The sequence below is a fragment of the Nothoprocta perdicaria genome, unplaced genomic scaffold (genome assembly GCF_003342845.1).
Source record: "Nothoprocta perdicaria isolate Ctin4 unplaced genomic scaffold, notPer1 scaffold_321, whole genome shotgun sequence".
Classification (NCBI taxonomy): domain Eukaryota; kingdom Metazoa; phylum Chordata; class Aves; order Tinamiformes; family Tinamidae; genus Nothoprocta; species Nothoprocta perdicaria.
The window spans coordinates 705,162-722,751 of record NW_020455557.1 but is presented as its reverse complement, the minus strand read 5'-3'; the positions used below and the strand labels follow the sequence as shown (position 1 = coordinate 722,751).

At 37.8% G+C, this 17,590-nt stretch overlaps 1 protein-coding gene across 1 annotated transcript; it reads right to left on the bottom strand.

Annotated features, from left to right (window-relative positions):
- Positions 1-463: 463 nt before the first annotated feature.
- On the bottom strand, positions 464-17,239 carry DUS2 (dihydrouridine synthase 2). The gene is made up of 15 exons (XM_026043133.1): positions 17,028-17,239; positions 16,260-16,305; positions 15,321-15,412; positions 14,381-14,424; positions 13,511-13,571; positions 10,858-10,905; positions 9,586-9,651; positions 8,328-8,398; positions 7,685-7,771; positions 6,539-6,707; positions 5,528-5,649; positions 3,443-3,586; positions 2,879-2,966; positions 2,423-2,496; positions 464-1,113 (listed from the first exon to the last, which is right to left on the bottom strand). Exons 1-15 carry the CDS (start codon positions 17,148-17,150, stop codon positions 876-878), a joined length of 1,473 nt encoding a protein of 490 aa, XP_025898918.1. The 5' UTR covers positions 17,151-17,239; the 3' UTR covers positions 464-875.
- Positions 17,240-17,590: the final 351 nt, after the last annotated feature.

Sequence of the window (17,590 nt, the reverse complement as noted above, 5' to 3'; positions counted from 1 at the left end):
TCTGACTGGAGTTGAACCCTCTCTTCGTAGATAGCACATAGGAAGTTGTAATAGCAAATTAAAAAGAGAACGAGTGTCTTTCATTATGACTACCAACGTCGCAGTGAAATACTAGGGCAAACTAGATCCCATTTCAAGAACAAATACTTAAGGCCGCACCTGGATGCCTCCTATTGCAAGTAATAGGGATGCAGACATTTACTAGAACATCCAAGTTCAAAAGAACAAAACTTACTCAAAATACCTTAATTCAACATATTCAGAGCTGCTGGGTCTGGCTCCAATTTATTATTAGAAAAAAATAAGTGTACTACCTAAGACTAAGAAAGAATGATTAATTCTGTTATGGTCATGTTTTTGGAGGGTAAAATGCAGCAAATATGAAATAAATTTTTCGTGTTTCTATTATATTTTCCAACTCCTCCTCTCTTCAAAACTTTTTTTTTTWWAATTATGATTGTTGTATATAAAGCCTTCAAATCACACAAGCAAGACAAGTTAAATATTTAATTCCAAAGTGAATCCTGCTGCTGGAATACAGATGATGTATTCAGGCATCTGTTACCAGGATATCATAGTCTTCTTAAAATAACTGATAAAACCAATGCTGAAATTGCTTTGAAAATATTTGATATTAAAAACCTTTATTATTTGGGATAATCTTCTCAATGTTCTTTAAAATCAATTTGCTATTTTATCCTGTCCGAAAGGCACCGTGAGGATAGTGAGAAGTGAATAGTAAACATTTCTCATTGGCAGTTCGCACAACTGGGAAATTTAAGTCTCTGATAGGATCCAAATGAAATATGAAAGGCGAGCTATACAAATAGGAGCTAACGTGTAGCTGCATGGCTTTGGAGCCTCTCATTTCCACGCTATCGTGGCATCTCGGGCACATTCGTGTCGGAGGCTCCTTCAATAAAATTAGCTTTCTTTTGGGAAGGCTCAGCAACATCATCTCCGTGGTCTCTGTCGTTCAAGCGCTCCTGGTCTTCCCTCCTGCGCTTGTTGATCAGGTGGTTCTCCCCCTCGCACAGCTTCCCCTCTGGGATGCCCAGCGTTCTCAGACACACAATAGCTGCAGCCTGTTCTGCGAGTTTCTTGGACTTGTCCCTGAAGAGCAAGCAGACAGAGCACAGCTTTAAGGAGAAATTGGAGTCTTTAAACTGCCGATAAAATAYAACCAGTTTCCTGTCTCCAATGCAACACCATGAAACAGCATTTGTAGACAGATGACAACAGCAGACCAAGACGTCAGTTCCAGGGGTGACTGGAATCTTGCTAGGTGCTAGTGTCACTACTGACAGAAGAAGGGTTTCTGGGAACAGTAGGTTAAGTCTTGTGCTTCAAACAGTCATCATGTGTCTGGGCCAAGTGGTGGCAATCCTCAGCTAAATTAATATTTACTAACATAATCACTGAACAAAATTAACTAAGTTTTGATGGAGCACTTTCTAGGAGGACATTCAGGCCCTGAATCCCCGTTAAGAGAACAAGTTCATTGAAGCTGACACAAGCAAGAATAGCTGCAGAATAATTAAAGCTTCATAAGTGCTGAGGAGTAGTACACGTTACTGCTTAGTGCAAGTGAACGTTTGAAAARGCTTTCCTCTCAAAACATTTTTATTGAAAAAATCTCCTCAAAATTTTGATGCTAATTTCCTAGTGTCTCCAAATAGGAATGTTCAACACCCATGTTTGTTGCCTTTATCCTCTTTAAAGTGTCCAACGCCAAGCTTTGCAATTTAATCAAGCTCAAGTTGGGTGCAAATGCCTGAAATTGACTCCAGCACTAATATGAAATATCAGTATAAAACATTTGAGCTGCCCGACAYGCAGCTGCTGATTAACTCTGATCTTTGAGAAGTCACTGAACTGTCCTCTGTTTCGCTGCAAATAGACACCTCATTTCCAATTTGTTCTTGGTAAGGTATGGGGCTGAAGAGATGCCCTCCTCCAACTACCTGCTTTGCTTCGGGGTAGTTATGTCCTCCAATGGAGGACAATGTTACACAAAGATCACCCTTTACTCTTCTAGCTTACCCACTTTTCAGTTTCTAAAATAAATTTTTAAACATGAAATTTAAAAATCAAACAAAATTTACTATTTATACGTTGCAAGGAAACCTTTGTTTTTCTGCTTCCTCTGTTTCCTAAACAGAGTTTAGGAGGAGGTACAAGAAAGAATGGCCTCATATCTGCTCCCCTTCCATTACAATTAACAAACTAATGCACCAAAAGAATTAAAATTTACTTGATTATGCTAGTGCATAGTCCTTCTTGTCACAGTCAATTTCTTGGAAATTTGTGACTTTCCCTTCCTTCCAGATGTAGCTTTATACAAGTCGGCTGCAGAACCCCAGCATTAAGTAACATTTTCAAAAATTTAGTATAGTTGCAGAAAACATTAAGGATGACTTACCACAGAGTTGATTTGTACTTTTGATCAGCTACTGTCACTACTGAGCAGAATARTCGGTCTAGCGGCCTTTGAATCTAGAGATAAGAAAGAATTAAAAGGGAAGGGTAAGAAATAAAGAACAAGCCATTATATCATTTAAAGAGCAAACCACACAAATTGCTGTAATCTAGACACACACACACTTAGCCAGGGACTACTACGTACCGATCTGAGATTAGAGCACCTAAATCACAACCAGACGGCAAGCTTAACTTTCACATTTTTGATCTGCAGTAAAATAAGCTGCTATTTTCATGCATGTGCACTTTCATACATAGTACCATTTCTGAAGCAGCTCACTCTAAAGCTATATCAGACAGAATTTGAATTTCTCATCATCCTAWGTCATAATATAACTTAATTTTGCACATAAGGAAAAAAGAAGAGATGTTTGAGAACGTTTCTTCCTTCATTCACCGTTTCATAGACAGGCTGGGGGTGCTTCTCTTTCCTACACCATTCCAGGAGATACATTTTTGGAGTAATCTGTGGTGGATATTCTCGCCTAGAAAACAAAAACAAACCAATTAACCACCAACAACAAAAATTGTAATGAGCAGCTCTACCTAGAGAGAGATAATGGTGTGGTTAATTAACATTCACCAGAAAGAACTGAACTCCATAGTTACATTTTTGGAGTCAAATTMTTTTATCGTTCAAATGCTTAAGACGTTTTAAAAATCACAGAGCGTATTTCATAAAATAACTGAAGAACTGTACAATCTCAGGATGCCTGACACTAAAAAACTTCTCATAAATATCCAAATAGCACAGGAAGAATGATGATGCTTGATGAACAACTGTGCAATTAAGGAATGATGCTAACATTTATGGAATGATGTACACAAGTAGCTGCATAAAAATTCAGTAAGCACTGTTACTACACGATCTGGTATTATCCAAAATGTGTAAGGCATGGTCAGATTCTCAGCTTTCTTTTGCTAGTTCCAGGATAGTAACAAGCTAAATTTGTATGCTTACTTGTCAAATCTAACAGCCATTTTTATTACATCTGGATCATCCATCTGGTCATCTTCGTCTTGTATGTTAGTTTCTAAAGATGCTTTCTTAGCTGTGAAAACTGTTGTTGTTTCTTCATAGAAGTCAGCCATTTCAAAGACCTCACTATTCAAACAGAATTCCTTGGTATTAGAGATCWGCGTATAAATTTTTGTATTCTATATGGCAGAGAAAAGTAAGCACAGAAATCAATTTTGTTTAAAAAGAGGACATATCTACAGTGAGCCACATGAAAGCATAGATTTATTCTGCACRGTGAGATTGTAGTGTTCCTGCTTTACTGTTTATCTGACAAACTGGAGTTAAAACTTGAAAAAGAATGCACTCGTTTTCATTACCATATCTTCTATCTGCCATCTAAAAGTTTGGTCAGAATCCATCAGAATTACATCTCTTTCAATGCTAAATCAAGTTATTCATTCAGATAATAGCTTGCAAGTGGACAAATTAGCAGAGGATTTCTCTAAGTTACCTTCTGCTGCATCAATTCAACAAGGACAATACGAGCAAAAAATAGGAAATAATTACTAAAAAGGAGTAGGCCAGAAAGATTGTAAATACCAACACGGAAGAGACTTGAGGGATTTGTTTTCTTTCTGATTTTAATATTTAAAATAATGTAACCAGTAAACATTATCATAAGTAGAGCATCCAAATGCTTCAATCTGTGCCTTTTTAATTTAGTCTTGAAGATCAACATGAGAGACAAAGCAACTAGGATGTGGATCAAAGGCAAACGCCCCAAAATATTTTTTAAACTTTGGATTCACGGCAGGCTGCATCTACTTTGAAAAGCTGAGACTATCCCGTTAAAATCGTTGCTTTACTTCACATAATATATGTTACTATTTATTCAGTAGAGACCACCACCCCTCTTTTGGCTAAGACTTATGTTAAGGAGTAACAAATGTTTTAATTTCAATGAATGCTACATCTCTTAAACCAAATTAGAATAGTTTGAGCAAAAAGTGTAGTAAGTTACTATACTAAAAAAATTATTCAGCTATTTACATTCCAAAATGAAAAGTAACTTCCAAAATGTAAATATTGTTTATATTCTTGCTTACTGCAATGTAATAATTGTGGGCAGCAATGCTTAGAGAAGGATTGCAGGCATTTGTATTCATTTTGAACATCAAGTAAACATTGGTTAGAGCTCGCTAATACGCAGTAATGCCATCTGTAAAATGCTTCAACACTCCTTTCCATGCTCATACATGTAAGGTAATGGCTTCAAACTGCMTATTTAATAAAAACAGACACTCTTTTTCTTCTCTTCCAAACCAAGAAGGAATTATCATAGGGCTCAACGTGAATAGGAGACTTACAAGCTTAGACTTCTGCTTCATTCAGTTTAGGGGGGGCCCAAACTGGAACTGCCCTCTATCCTTAGTCMATTCCTTCATTATATGCATATTTTATAGTTTCTCTAAACTTATCTTCCTTTCCTCTCTCCCCGCTTCACAAATCTGATTTTAAATTCTTTTTTAGGTTCTGGATCAAGTCATTCACTAAAGAAAATACATTTTCCCCAAAGGGTTTTAAAATTTAGTTAGGATATTTCAGGAACAAAAACCAGTATCAATATCTCCCCCCTTCATACAGGCTACTTAAGTGCTCGTTTAAATAAAAATCCCACAACAAAAACACCCACATGCAYACAGAAAGTTAAAAAACTTCCAAATGAAAACAGCAGCTGTGCCATTAGCCTCCAGAGTGCCACCAGGGAATGCTAAACTTGTCCTAGAATAACTCGGATGATGCAAACACTGGACCTGTGCCTGTCATTTAGAGAGGTAAGTATCACTCAAATAACTATGCTGATGATATAGACACTAAGGTTAAAAGGGTTCGGGATTAAAACTTGAACTCCTGAGCTTGGAGGACACTTGAAAAAGCATATATATATATTTATTTATATTATATGGAATAACATTCCACACCTAAGGGGACATTTTTGCAACTTCTTCAGAAGGTCTGAAATGCCAGGCAGAGGCTTACAGRTTCAACACAAGGTATGTTCTCGGTTCCGAAGCAGATGCTTACCAGATTTCCTGTGCAGACTGTGCAGCATGCAGCTTCTTACCCTGAGTAGTTTCCAACTGTTCTCTTAACATCTGGCACAAACAGTACTTGGTATTGGTATAGTGATTATCGTATCTCACTGCCTGAAGGAGAGACAAAATACATGAAAACATACCCCAAGGGAATGTATATGTAATAATCACATTTCTTGATTCATTTCAGAAGTACTTTAGAAGTGTTGAGCATAATCTATGGATTTCTCAAAACCTATTCAAGACTACTGAGGAATGTGAGCATCAATCTGTTTGGGTATATTTTCATGAGAAGCTGTTCAACTTATTTATATACTTACAACAAAAGAACTGACCAGTTGACAAAACTGACTAGTGATGAAGAGCTGTTTCATAAACTAGCTAGTTTACGTCTCTCCAAAATTTCAAAAACCAGTCTGAATGGATGTCACAAGCAAGCCACAGAGGACAGATTCACTTCCTATTACCTCAGTTTAACACACTATATTTTGAAGAGTTCAGGAAAAATAGATGGAGCTATAAAACCACAATAAAGCATCACATGATGGACAAATTATTTCCTTTGCCCCTCTAGCCGTTCTTGACAATATTTGTGATATGAAATTAATTGCTAAAAAAAGAATCTAGTGAGATATTGATTATATGTAATATCCCCTCACCTTCTGTTACTTACACTGACACAGCATCAATAGGATTGCCTATATTTCATTAGCTTYGAAAAATCCTGAACAGTTTTAGATAACCTTGCAAGTCTCCTAAACATTCCCCAGAAAAGTACACAATAAAACCTGCTTTTATTTTTTTTTTAAAAACTGTTTGCTGAGTGAAGTAAAACAAGGAAAGCGGAGGCAAGTTACGAGACTTGCATCTTACACAGTACGTTAAAATACCACCAGAGCCTCTGCCCTTGAAACCAGCAGGAGTTAAGATACTGTTGTAGGAATTGGGTTAATATTTCTAAACAATGTTGATTTTGGGTAAAGTTGTTTAATAAACATACGTATTTGATGTAATCTTGCATGACTTTCTTCAGGGGGAAGAGACCCTCTTTTCTRAAGATAGAGGGGTTCCACATGGCAGCACGAGCTATCATTACTGACGAGGCACCCGTTGCTTTCTGGAAGGTCTCAATGTCCATATATTCCTTGATGAAGTCGTGAGATCCTCCACTGAAAATGAACATCACTTACGATCAAGGAAGTCTTATCTGATATCACTTACACTTTAACAGAGCCTTTTATTTTCCAGTTTGATGGAACACTGTACATGATGGTCCAGCCACCATTTCAGCTTGTGTAAAATGAGCCTTTACACCATTTTTAGTGTCTGGGGTCCAGAATGAATCACTTCCATGTTGTCAGAAAATGACACTTTGTAATCATTTCCAGTGCCGTAACCTTCACTTGCATGCCAATGCAATTGGCACAAGCGACACTGAAAAGGACTTCAACGTGGACAGCATCATTCCATTTCTGCTCTGGCACACATGGAGAATAACTACAAATCAGTCACATAACACTTCAAAGTTAAAATAAGTTTGCACTGCCTGTACTTTCAAGTCAACAAATCAGGTGCTTTTGTGAGCAAAAAGAACATTTGAAACACATTTTCTTTCTCTCAAAGTTTCCCTGTATAACTTTTTGTTAAAAGCAAAATAAAACTAGGAATGCAAGCTGTGAGTGTATCCCTTTATAAGTAAAATCACTGTCAAATTCAAAATCAAAGAAAGCTACATAATTTAAAGCAGTTGGTTTAGTATTGGACACCTAGATTGTGAAGACAATACAAGTCTTCTTGTAGTTTTGAGAGATGATTCCAGGAACACAATCCCATTTTAGAAATCACTGTATGAAAGTAGGTCCTCCTCCTAAACCCCGTTTCCCCCCTCAAAACTTCCTTTTCATTTCCTCCCCCCAAAATTTGCTTCTCTTTCTATGCAGAGATAAGAGTCCTACAAAGTGGACAACCAAACGCATCCTTTCTTTAGAGAAACTGAATTTTGGAAACCGAAAAGTGGGTAAAAGCTACTGAAGAGTGATCTTTACGTAACAATGCACTTGCCCGACATGAAGGGCCTTGCTCATTTTTGCTCTAGTTGGATTTCATAGGCTTATCTTCAATAACCAGCTTAACCAGCTCAACTTACTTTGCTATTACTGGAATGGAGACTGCTTCAGATATGGCTTTGATCACATCACAGTGGACAGGGTGCTGAGGTCTCTCCTCCTTATTCCTTTTCAACACAAGAAGAAAACATCACATATTTCTATAGAATTTCAATGTATTTAATGTATTTAATCTCATCATTCAGAGATTATTTTCACCTAAGTATTTACTCTCAATTATGTTATATGCCTGATTAAAAAAATCTTAATTATTTCATTTCAAATGCATTTAAAAAAAGAAAGAAAAATACTGTAATTCTGTATCAAAAGAAAGCAATGGGGGTTTTTTTAGACATGGAAGATCTACTTTTACTCTTCACACAATTCAGAATGGACTTTGTCACTGTGCTAATGACACTTTGGCACTTGTTAATGAAAGGTAGATTTACTTTTATTTCATCTTTGCTTAGAGTACAATTTTGGAAAAATATCAGCCAAAAATTAACTCCCTAATGACTCTACTAGTCTAATTTTCTAAAACATTGATTCAGCCAGTAGTTGAAATCAGAACCACTTTTTTTTTTTAACAGTAGAACATATCCCATAAGGTCTTATTTTAATGTGTTCCCTTCCAGAAAACTTAAACAAATGTGTGACAATCCTTCTTTTCTAAGACACATTTACCTTCCATGGACTGCAATGGCAGCAACACCAGTTTTCTCTATTCTCTTTACCAAATTTACAGTATCCTCAACCTAAAGGATACAAGAGAATGACATGAATTTAGTACAAACAGAACAAACAAACAAACAAAMAGACAAAAACTACACACACAATCACTGCACAAACAAATTAAGGAAGTATTTTCCTTTTACCTACAGTTTTTAGGCTGCCTTTTGAAAGTGACAGAAAATACTTGATTGGCATATCCTCTCTTATGTCTATTCTATAAACTAATTAAAATGCATCTTGGGTAGATGATTAAGGGGAGGCCCTCTGAAGTCAACCTCACATGCAATCATGCATCCTTAATATTCCTCTCACATATGCCTTTCAACAGTCTACTAGTATCTAAAAAATCTGAGTGGTATTAATACATGACGAATTGACCAAAAGATGCAGTGGRAATGGGAGAGCTTCAGGAAGGAAAATGCTGTTAACAACAGCCAGAAAGAAAAGTTGAACCCTGCAGGATTAGCCTGCTACATGCAGCTCTGGAGCTTTTGGCAGAGGACAGAAAAAATGGGGCGAGAATGAGCGGCAAGACAGTTTTCAGAGCTGGAGAGTGATCTGTGGCTCCTCAAAAAATAACACACTGAGTCTTTGAAAGGTCTAACAGCTACCAGCTTGCATGGACAGAGAAACTGAAGTTCACCTGCTGTTCTGATGGAAGCAGGTTGGGCAAAAGCACCTTGAAACAAAAAGAAGGTCGAGGATAGTTGCRGAAAATAAAAAGGAAAGGTGCCAGGTCTTTGATTTAGTATTAGGCAACACTTTGGGAAAGTGATCTTTTCACACAGGCTCAAAATTCATCGCACTGATTTTCTACACACGATGCTGCTCCACAATCAATGGTACGTGTAGGAATCTTATTCTAGAATAAGAGTGCATTTTTTCACCATTTTTACTTTCATTTAGTGCCTGCCCACAGCAAAATCTTGGAAAGTAATTCAGTGGGTTAGGATAAACAGAAGAAAGATACTTTTACTTCAGAAGCACACATTTGGAATTCAGCATTATGAAGACATTTACTGCTATTTGTTTTTTTAAGCTTTTGTATTACGAGAGGAGAATCTAAATTTCCCATGCCAAAYAGAAATTACAATTCCAAAATAACAGGTCTAAAATGTCACTATCTTAGGATGCCATATTAACTAACCAATTTTAAAACACAAAATTAAAAAGTAAAATATGTCAGCATAAAAATTACTTATGTTCTTACTGAGGGCAAAATGCGGATTTTGCAGGTTATTGGTTTACAAATTCCTTTAACAAGAGTAGTCAGTATCTGAAAAAAACAAAGGAAAGGAAATTGTCATCATGAGAGYGACATGAATAAAACTTGCCTTCCTTTCCTTGAGCTATAGGAAATAGCTCAAGGAAAATAGCCAAAGAAATAGGAATATAGCACTAATTGCTGCATCTATAAGGGATCTTACATGCCAGAGGAACACACACAATCCTTAACTATGTATATAATTCATTTTGTGCTTAGGATTTAGTATAGCTTTTACAATTTGATGAGGTGGCTATTAATTTCTTTTTATTTTCATAAAAACTGTATTCCTAGTTTTCTCAGACTTGAGTTCCAATCTGCTTACGAAAACTAAATGTAATTACTCACTAAAAAAGARCTTTTTTGAAAGAGAAGAAAGCTTTCCAGATGGATAAAAACGGAAAAAACAAACAAGCATCAACACTAGYGAATCTTTTTAAAGAAAACCAAAATTGTAAAAATGAATTCCATGCTTTCCAACACAAAGCACATTTTATTCATTAAAACAAATTCAAAATAAGCAGAGAAAAGGACAGCTATTAGTTTAACCATTTAAAAACTCAACTAGGAAAAGAAATTCTTTCCCAGAGCAATGTATTAAAATCCAATAGACCATATTTAAACCAAAAAGGTATGTAATGGATCTAAATGAATAGAGGATTACAAACTGAATAAAACTATAGCTTTTGGAAAACAGTGCCAGAAATCCAGTAGCTCCCTAAACAAAAGTGTGGAAAATAGCTGATCCTGATTACTGTTAGAAAACTACTGTTTTGCAATTCCTTCTTTGAGATATTATCATACATGTGTTTTTATTCTAAATTCAATTCCTTCGTATAATATAGCTGCAATTGCTGGTAAATTGCTTCATCCAGAGTTGTGTATACTAAGAAACTYAAAATTTGTTTCATGTTACTAGCTAGCCATGCAGAAATGAGCTTTACAGACAGCATTCTCAAGCCCTTATACTTAGGACAATCAGCAAGGAAACCCGTGTTGCCTCACACTGCCAGACTACTCGAATCGTTTCTCAGTGGTGTTCTTTTTTATTAATAGTAACGTCTAAGAAAAATTTATGCTTAGTTTTAATACTTAAAACTCTATATTCCACTTCACAAATCTAACCTCGACACATTCTTTCCCGCTTTTCATAGAGCCATTACTCAAGCCCTGTTTATGATATATTCCAACACACTTGAAGCCCAGGGTGATACTTACAGACTCTATTTTGTCAGGATCAGATAGCAGTGCTGCTCCCATACCTCCCTGGGAAAACATAAAGAAACTGTCACACACTAGAGACATGAAAAATGCAAATACATTTGGCAACTCCATTGCTTTGACTAATAGCTATCACAGAAGTATAGTCTTAAAAAAATAAATATTTAAGAAAAAAAACAAAATATGAAATGCTGGAATGTATATTAACACTTCAGTGAAGTGATACTTTTCCTAGAATTGTATCAGAATAATTAGGYTCTAACTCAAGGCATCAACTTTCTTGCAGTATTTTAAGGAGTAAATAATTTTACAAAGTTATTTTTGCTACTGTAATCACCCAAGTGTTTTCTACTCATTAAGTGACATCAGAACAGATGCCTTACACAGTGTTTGAGAGATCTTGATATCAGTAGTTTCTGTCATTACACTATAAACCTAGAAAAATTGTCTAATGCCAATTATGAGTTGTTTGATATTCTGTTCTTAATTTTCATTTCTGTGGATAGATTAAATCATTTTCCAGGTAATCAGCTATAATTCAAAACAGAATAGTAAAGGCTAAAGACAACACCACTAAAGAGAGCAAATTATTATAAATTTAATGATGGCCTCAGCGTGGCAACAGTTTCTAGCTAATATCACTTTAGCTCAAAAGTTATCATTTCAGCTTAAAAGTTAACTAATGAGAACAAGAGAACAATTCAAGAAACAGCTGAATTTAGCTATGTAGAGACATTTATATGACATGAAAATCTGAGTTTAAAGAGAACACCAGCTATCTGTTTTCACCCTGCATCATTTACCTTGTCATTTTCACAAATGTGCATTGAAACAAACAAAAGATGGATTAAAATTGAAAAAGCCTAGAAATATATATGGTAATTCTACTCCCATGTCACATTACATAAAATTTAAAGGAGAAATGTAAGTCATGGTTTTCAGAGTACCAGCCAACTGATAAAGGCAGAACTGGTGAAAATATGAAATGTCCCTTATAGGCATAGCCTGSAGCAATCTTTCTTGCACCATCTCCTGGGATTTTCATTATTGCCATATCCAATACACACTGAAGGCCTCGACTATTAGAGTGAAAATACCAGAAGGGCATTCAACAATTTTTATTCAAATCACATGCTCCAAAGCAAAAGCAATCTTTGTGATGGGAAAACATCAGCTAAGTCTTATGTACTCTATGTATAGTCATTAGGACTCTTTGGTTCTTCTGTTTCCACATTCCCAGATGCAGCTCTGTTCTTCTATCTCATTACAGCACCATCAACTAAAATAAACCCTTTTCCTTTTCAAGTAGTTCTATTATAAGAAATGTTCCATTATTGGAAAACGTAATCCCTTTAGACATAAGGATTCCTTTCTGCTGTCTGAAAAAAGAAAAAGGAGGGCAACATACTCTCACATAAGGTCTATACAATGTCATGGTATCCTGCAAGGTACGGGCACGTCCAGCAGTGTCAGCTTTGCCCTTTAATATTCCCAGTTTCAGCAACATTGCTTTCAAACACCAAACATGCCACTTCAATTGGCTAGGTCTATTCATCTGCCTGTTATAGTAAACTGCCAGAAAACAAAAACTCTTCTTTWTCTACTGCATAAGGGTAAGGAAAAAAAAAAGCTCACTTATTTCACAGGCATCTGGATTCATGGTTGGAGGCAGGGCAGATCTTATGCTACTGTTTACGTTTGCCTGTGCTTTAGTAAGAGGATAGTAAAGCATTTTTCAAATGTAATAATTTCCAAATGTAAGCTTAAGACAGAAAAATGAAGTTGAAAGTACTGTCTACACAAATTTATTAGCTTCACTGTTTAAAGGGTGAAGTTTTATCAGAGTTACATATGACAGAGAACTTGTACTAAAGCTAGAAATGCCAACATTAAAAAAACAAAGTTTGAAAAGGCTACATACAGCTGGGCGCTGAGGGATGAGAAGGATGAGCAGGAACAAACTAAAGAACTATTGAACTCTACTGAACATAAAAAAAAACACTTCACTGTAAAAGTAGTTGAACACTGGAACAGGTCACSGAGAGACTGTGATGTTTCCACCCCTGGAGAGCTTCAAAAGGGGCTGAACATGTCCCTGGGCTCCTAGGCTCTAGCTGACCCTGTTTGTGGAAGGTGGTTGGGCCAGATACCCCCAGATACACCTCCCAGACTCAAYTACTCCCGTATTCTCTGAAGTTCTCTTCCTTTGAAGATAAACACAAGTTTTCTCTATTCTCTATTTCTGTATGTACATATCTGATATAAAGTAACACGGCCTAATTTGTTTATCTGAACTTCATTTATACACCAATTGGCTTAATAGTACTAATTAGACTTGTATGTTTTAGCCATAAACAATGCAGGACTAGTTCAGCTTGCATATGCTTTCCTAAAAATAGCCACTATCCTCAGCATTAAAACTAAACCATTTTTGAGCTGAGCACTGTATAGTTATTGTGAATGCTTCTTTACCCAGCTTTAGTTGAGCTTTGTACAATAAAGCCTTCAAGACACCACTGTTCAYGGTTCACAAAGACAAAGAGAACGTCCCTACTTCAGTTTGTTCATCTCACAAACGGAGAACACGCATTTTACACTCCATGCCTCTAGGGAAGAAACAATTATTTAAGAGTAATCTAAACCTACTTACCTTTGTAGAATATTCTTTTGGGCAGCCCATGTTGATATCGATACCAGCTACGTCACTCTCCCTGAAAGAAACAAAATGAATAATAAAAATGTGTTTCAGCATGTTAGAACAACAAGCAGGAAATACACATCTTGCCAGGAAGCCTGTTTCATCRTCATGGGGCTTACAGGAGAATTTAAGGCTAAAAACAAATCTGAACTTCTGATTTTTTAGCTTCTCACTTATTTAAGTTATATACCTTTTTTTAAGGATGGTTTGAACACCTGCCTGTGCACAGGTTTCAACTGCCAGCACTGTGAGGAGGTGTGGGAAGGCTGCAAGTAGTGGCTAATAGAGCTAATCATCTTAATTTGCATCTATTTGAAATGGAAACTTTTTAAATTGAAAAACACCTTCCAAAAAGGTGTGAAGTTTTTGTACAATACCTTGAGGGCTTCAAAACAAAAAGAATAAGAGACATTTCTGGGCATATTGGTCTACTTCCAGGTATCGCAATACCCAAAGAAACTACATTGGAAAGATCAAGGACACGCTAACTGCTCTAGTGAACAGCTGGCAATCCCAGCAAGGAAGTTATGCAGCAGTAGCTTAGAGGGAAAAAAATACATTAAAAAAAGTTAAACAGATGCTGCAGCAGACAGACAATTTAAATCATTACACCCTTGGCTTTTTTAGACACAGATCACTGCTACATCTTGCAATGCTGGTTACTCCTGCCACACTTCCCATAGAATTAAGTTCAGTGACAAAATCCTACCCATACCTATCTTGATCCCCTCCTAATCATTTTAATTTGTCTTCCGGGATAACTGCTTTGCACAGAAGACTCAAACACAGAGTAGAATAGGGCAGGGGGAGGAGATGACTTACACGAGCTTAGCTACTGCCAATGCTCTTTCAGCATCTGCTGAACCCTGATGGTGAAAGAGGAAGGATATAGTTACAAAATAGCATCAGGTGAATAAAATCTGTGTTCACTTGCAGGTGGGCGCAATTCTATTTGCTGTAAGCAATTAGTGCACAAAATTACAAAGTGACAGAGAAGCATTCACAGCAAAACAGCAAAAACATTTAGCTAAAGCAGGTATTAAGTTAACCACTGAATGACAATAAGTGAGGCAGAAAAGTATCTTGAGAGGTCAGTCCCCTCTCCTACCCTAGAGTACTGTCAAATGTTCTTAGCTCCTTATTTATTGATCCTTTTCTTAAGAATCTCCACTGACAAAGACACTACAGCCTTTGCAAGAAACATCTTTTAGCATTGACATTATCATTGAAAAGGGTCCTTCCCGATGTCTAATGCAGTCTGCATAGCTTTTTCATTATCTCATCCTACAGCCAGTGGAGTCAAAGAACCCTTCTTCTTCACCCTTCTTCTCCAGCAGCCTTTAATTATTTATGCAACATTTATCTGCATACATATCCTCTCTTCGCAAGACTAAGAAAGCCAGTGTTATCATCAGCATAATTTAGCTTTGGTACCTGTATGTTGGGAATTTTAGCAAAAATATCTGTTAAGAAAACAAGGAGCTTTCATAGAGCACATAATTGTAGTTAACTCTTTTGAAAACAGATATAGAGAGAAGTTTTAATTTAGCATTTAGGCTACATATGTCCAAATTCAGCATAACTTCACACCAAGTGGCTGCAGAAAGACTGCAGAAATTCTATCCCTACCTGAAACATTTTTGAACAGCTAATCTTCAATACAAACAGCTATTTAGACTCCATGAAAGCATGCAGTGTTGGCCTGTAGTGTTGGCAACATYAATCTGTGTTCTCAGAAGCGTACCTCCTGTTTGTTTCTTACCATCTGAAAGATAACGCAGTGTCTCTCCCTTTCACAAGTCCTGAAAACAACCCTTTCATTAGGTGCAACAAAGTCCACTGTGTCGAGGACATCTATATGAAATGAGAAACAGGCAAAACAGAATATTCTATGAGCCAGAACTATAAAGTCTTCCACTTTACAAGACCTATATCTGCTCATTCAGTGACCTGAGCTCTGCCTAATTGGATTCTACATATCAAATACATAAAAAATCCTAGTGTTCTGGTTTTTTTATATTCCGTTGAGCTAGTTTATACTCCTCTAATTTGTTTTATTTCTAATTCAGAGAGAGCATTCTAATTCAGCTAGGCTTTCTCTTTGAGCAGATCCATTTTGCTTTCAGGAGGCCCAGTGTACGCAACCTGGCTGAAGGAACAGAGAGCACTCTCAGCAAGTTCACTGATGATACAAAACTAGGAGGAATAGCTGAGACACCAGATTGTTGTGTTGCCATTTACAGCAACCTCGACAGGTTGGAGAAATGAAGGGTGAAGGAAAAAAAAAAAAAAAAAAAAAAAAAAGAACTCTTACAAAGTTGAGTAAACTAAAATGCCAAATTCTCCACCTGGTGTGAAATAATGCAATGCATGAGTACAGGCTGAGGGCTGACCAGCTGGAAAGAAGCTCTGCAGAGAAGGACCTGGGAGTCACAGGTACGACAAGCTGACAGTGAGTCAGCAAAGGGCTCTTGGGGCCAAGGCAAATTGTATCCTGGGTTGCAGTAGGAAGAGCATTGGCAGAAGGTGGAAGGAATGTGATTCTGCCCCTCTACTCAGCCCTGGTGAGGCCTCACTTCACAACACGCAATTCACCAGTTGTGTGTTCACTTCAGGGCTCCCCAGCGGTAGAGAATGGAAAATTTATCCTCCACTAGAATAAAATAATGCTTAAAAGGATTAATAAAAAGGCTATACTTGCCATTTACGACCCTCTTACACTGCAGCATCTTTATGTCAATCAGCTCCTGAGAACAAAGAAAAAAAATAAAGTATGTAAGCTATCCAGTTCTTGATAATTGTCCCATTTTATTTAACACATATAACTATCTGAAGATACCAAGTATTATCTATAGAAAAGGAATGCAAATGAAGAGTTAAGTTACACAACAATGCTGAACTAGAGCTTTAAAATGTGAACAGAAAAATGAGAAACATTTTTTGAAGTTGTAGAAGAAAACTTGTTCAAACATGTATCTAATGAGCAGAGAACAAAAAGATCATTTGCCAAAAGTGGAAAGGAAAGATAACTCCRTACTACAATAACAAGATGTCCTCAAGAATTGATCTGGATTTGTACTAGGCAAATACRTAAGTGAACAAAATAGTAAGATAAGGTTTAAAGATGTTAGACCTTTATCCTAAGATGTTAAGGTTTCTCTGCATTTGGTAAAAGTCAGAAACTGACTTCAATGCTAGAACTCTCCTTCAAAAATAAACAGCTTTACATAACAAAATTGCTATAGTGAATGCTTGGGCTAGGTGAATGGAAATCACAAAGTAGTCTTAAAGCACGAGTCAGGTACAATTTGAGCAGTGCTCAAAGGAYGATATATCAAGTCACGGAGATTCTTCTTACCCTGCTTTTCTAATGAAAAGCATATATAAAAAGAAATAAGCATTGCAATGAAAACAAATCAAAGGAAACATGTATTAACCATGCCCTCGAGTGCGATTGCCCCCTACCTACCTCGCAGTACACTATATCAGCACCATAATCGAGAGCAAGCAGTCGCATCGGCAGCGTTCCGACCCGCACCATGGGCGCCAGGATGCTCTTCCCTCTGAAGCACAGCGGCGTGTTCACCGTCATTCCCGGGGCAGAGCTACCTGCAACAGAAAAGCGAAGAAGGGCAGGGTGAGGAGTTCGGAGGCGGCSTTTCCTCCTCCCAAACGCGCAGACCAGGCTTCCCACGAGGGCTACCGCTGTGCCCCAGCGGCAGGGGCCCCTCCGTCTGACCGGGGCGAGTCACCAGCGCACAGGCTGACGCCGACCCTGCTCCGGCGGCCGTCGCTGCGGGCGCCGCGGCTCCCGGGGACGGCTGTGCCGCTCCCCCGGCTCGCGGGGCACCCCCGCGACGTCCGGCAAGCGGCAGAGAGACCCCCGCGGGGCCCTTCTGTCTGCCCCCGGATCCGGGGGCTCAGCCGCCTGCTGAGGAACGGCCGTGCCCCGCAAACCACCGCCGCGCGCAGCGCTCACCGTCCCGACGCGCGCCCGCCGCGGCTCCCGTGGAGGGGAGGGAGGCGCCGCCG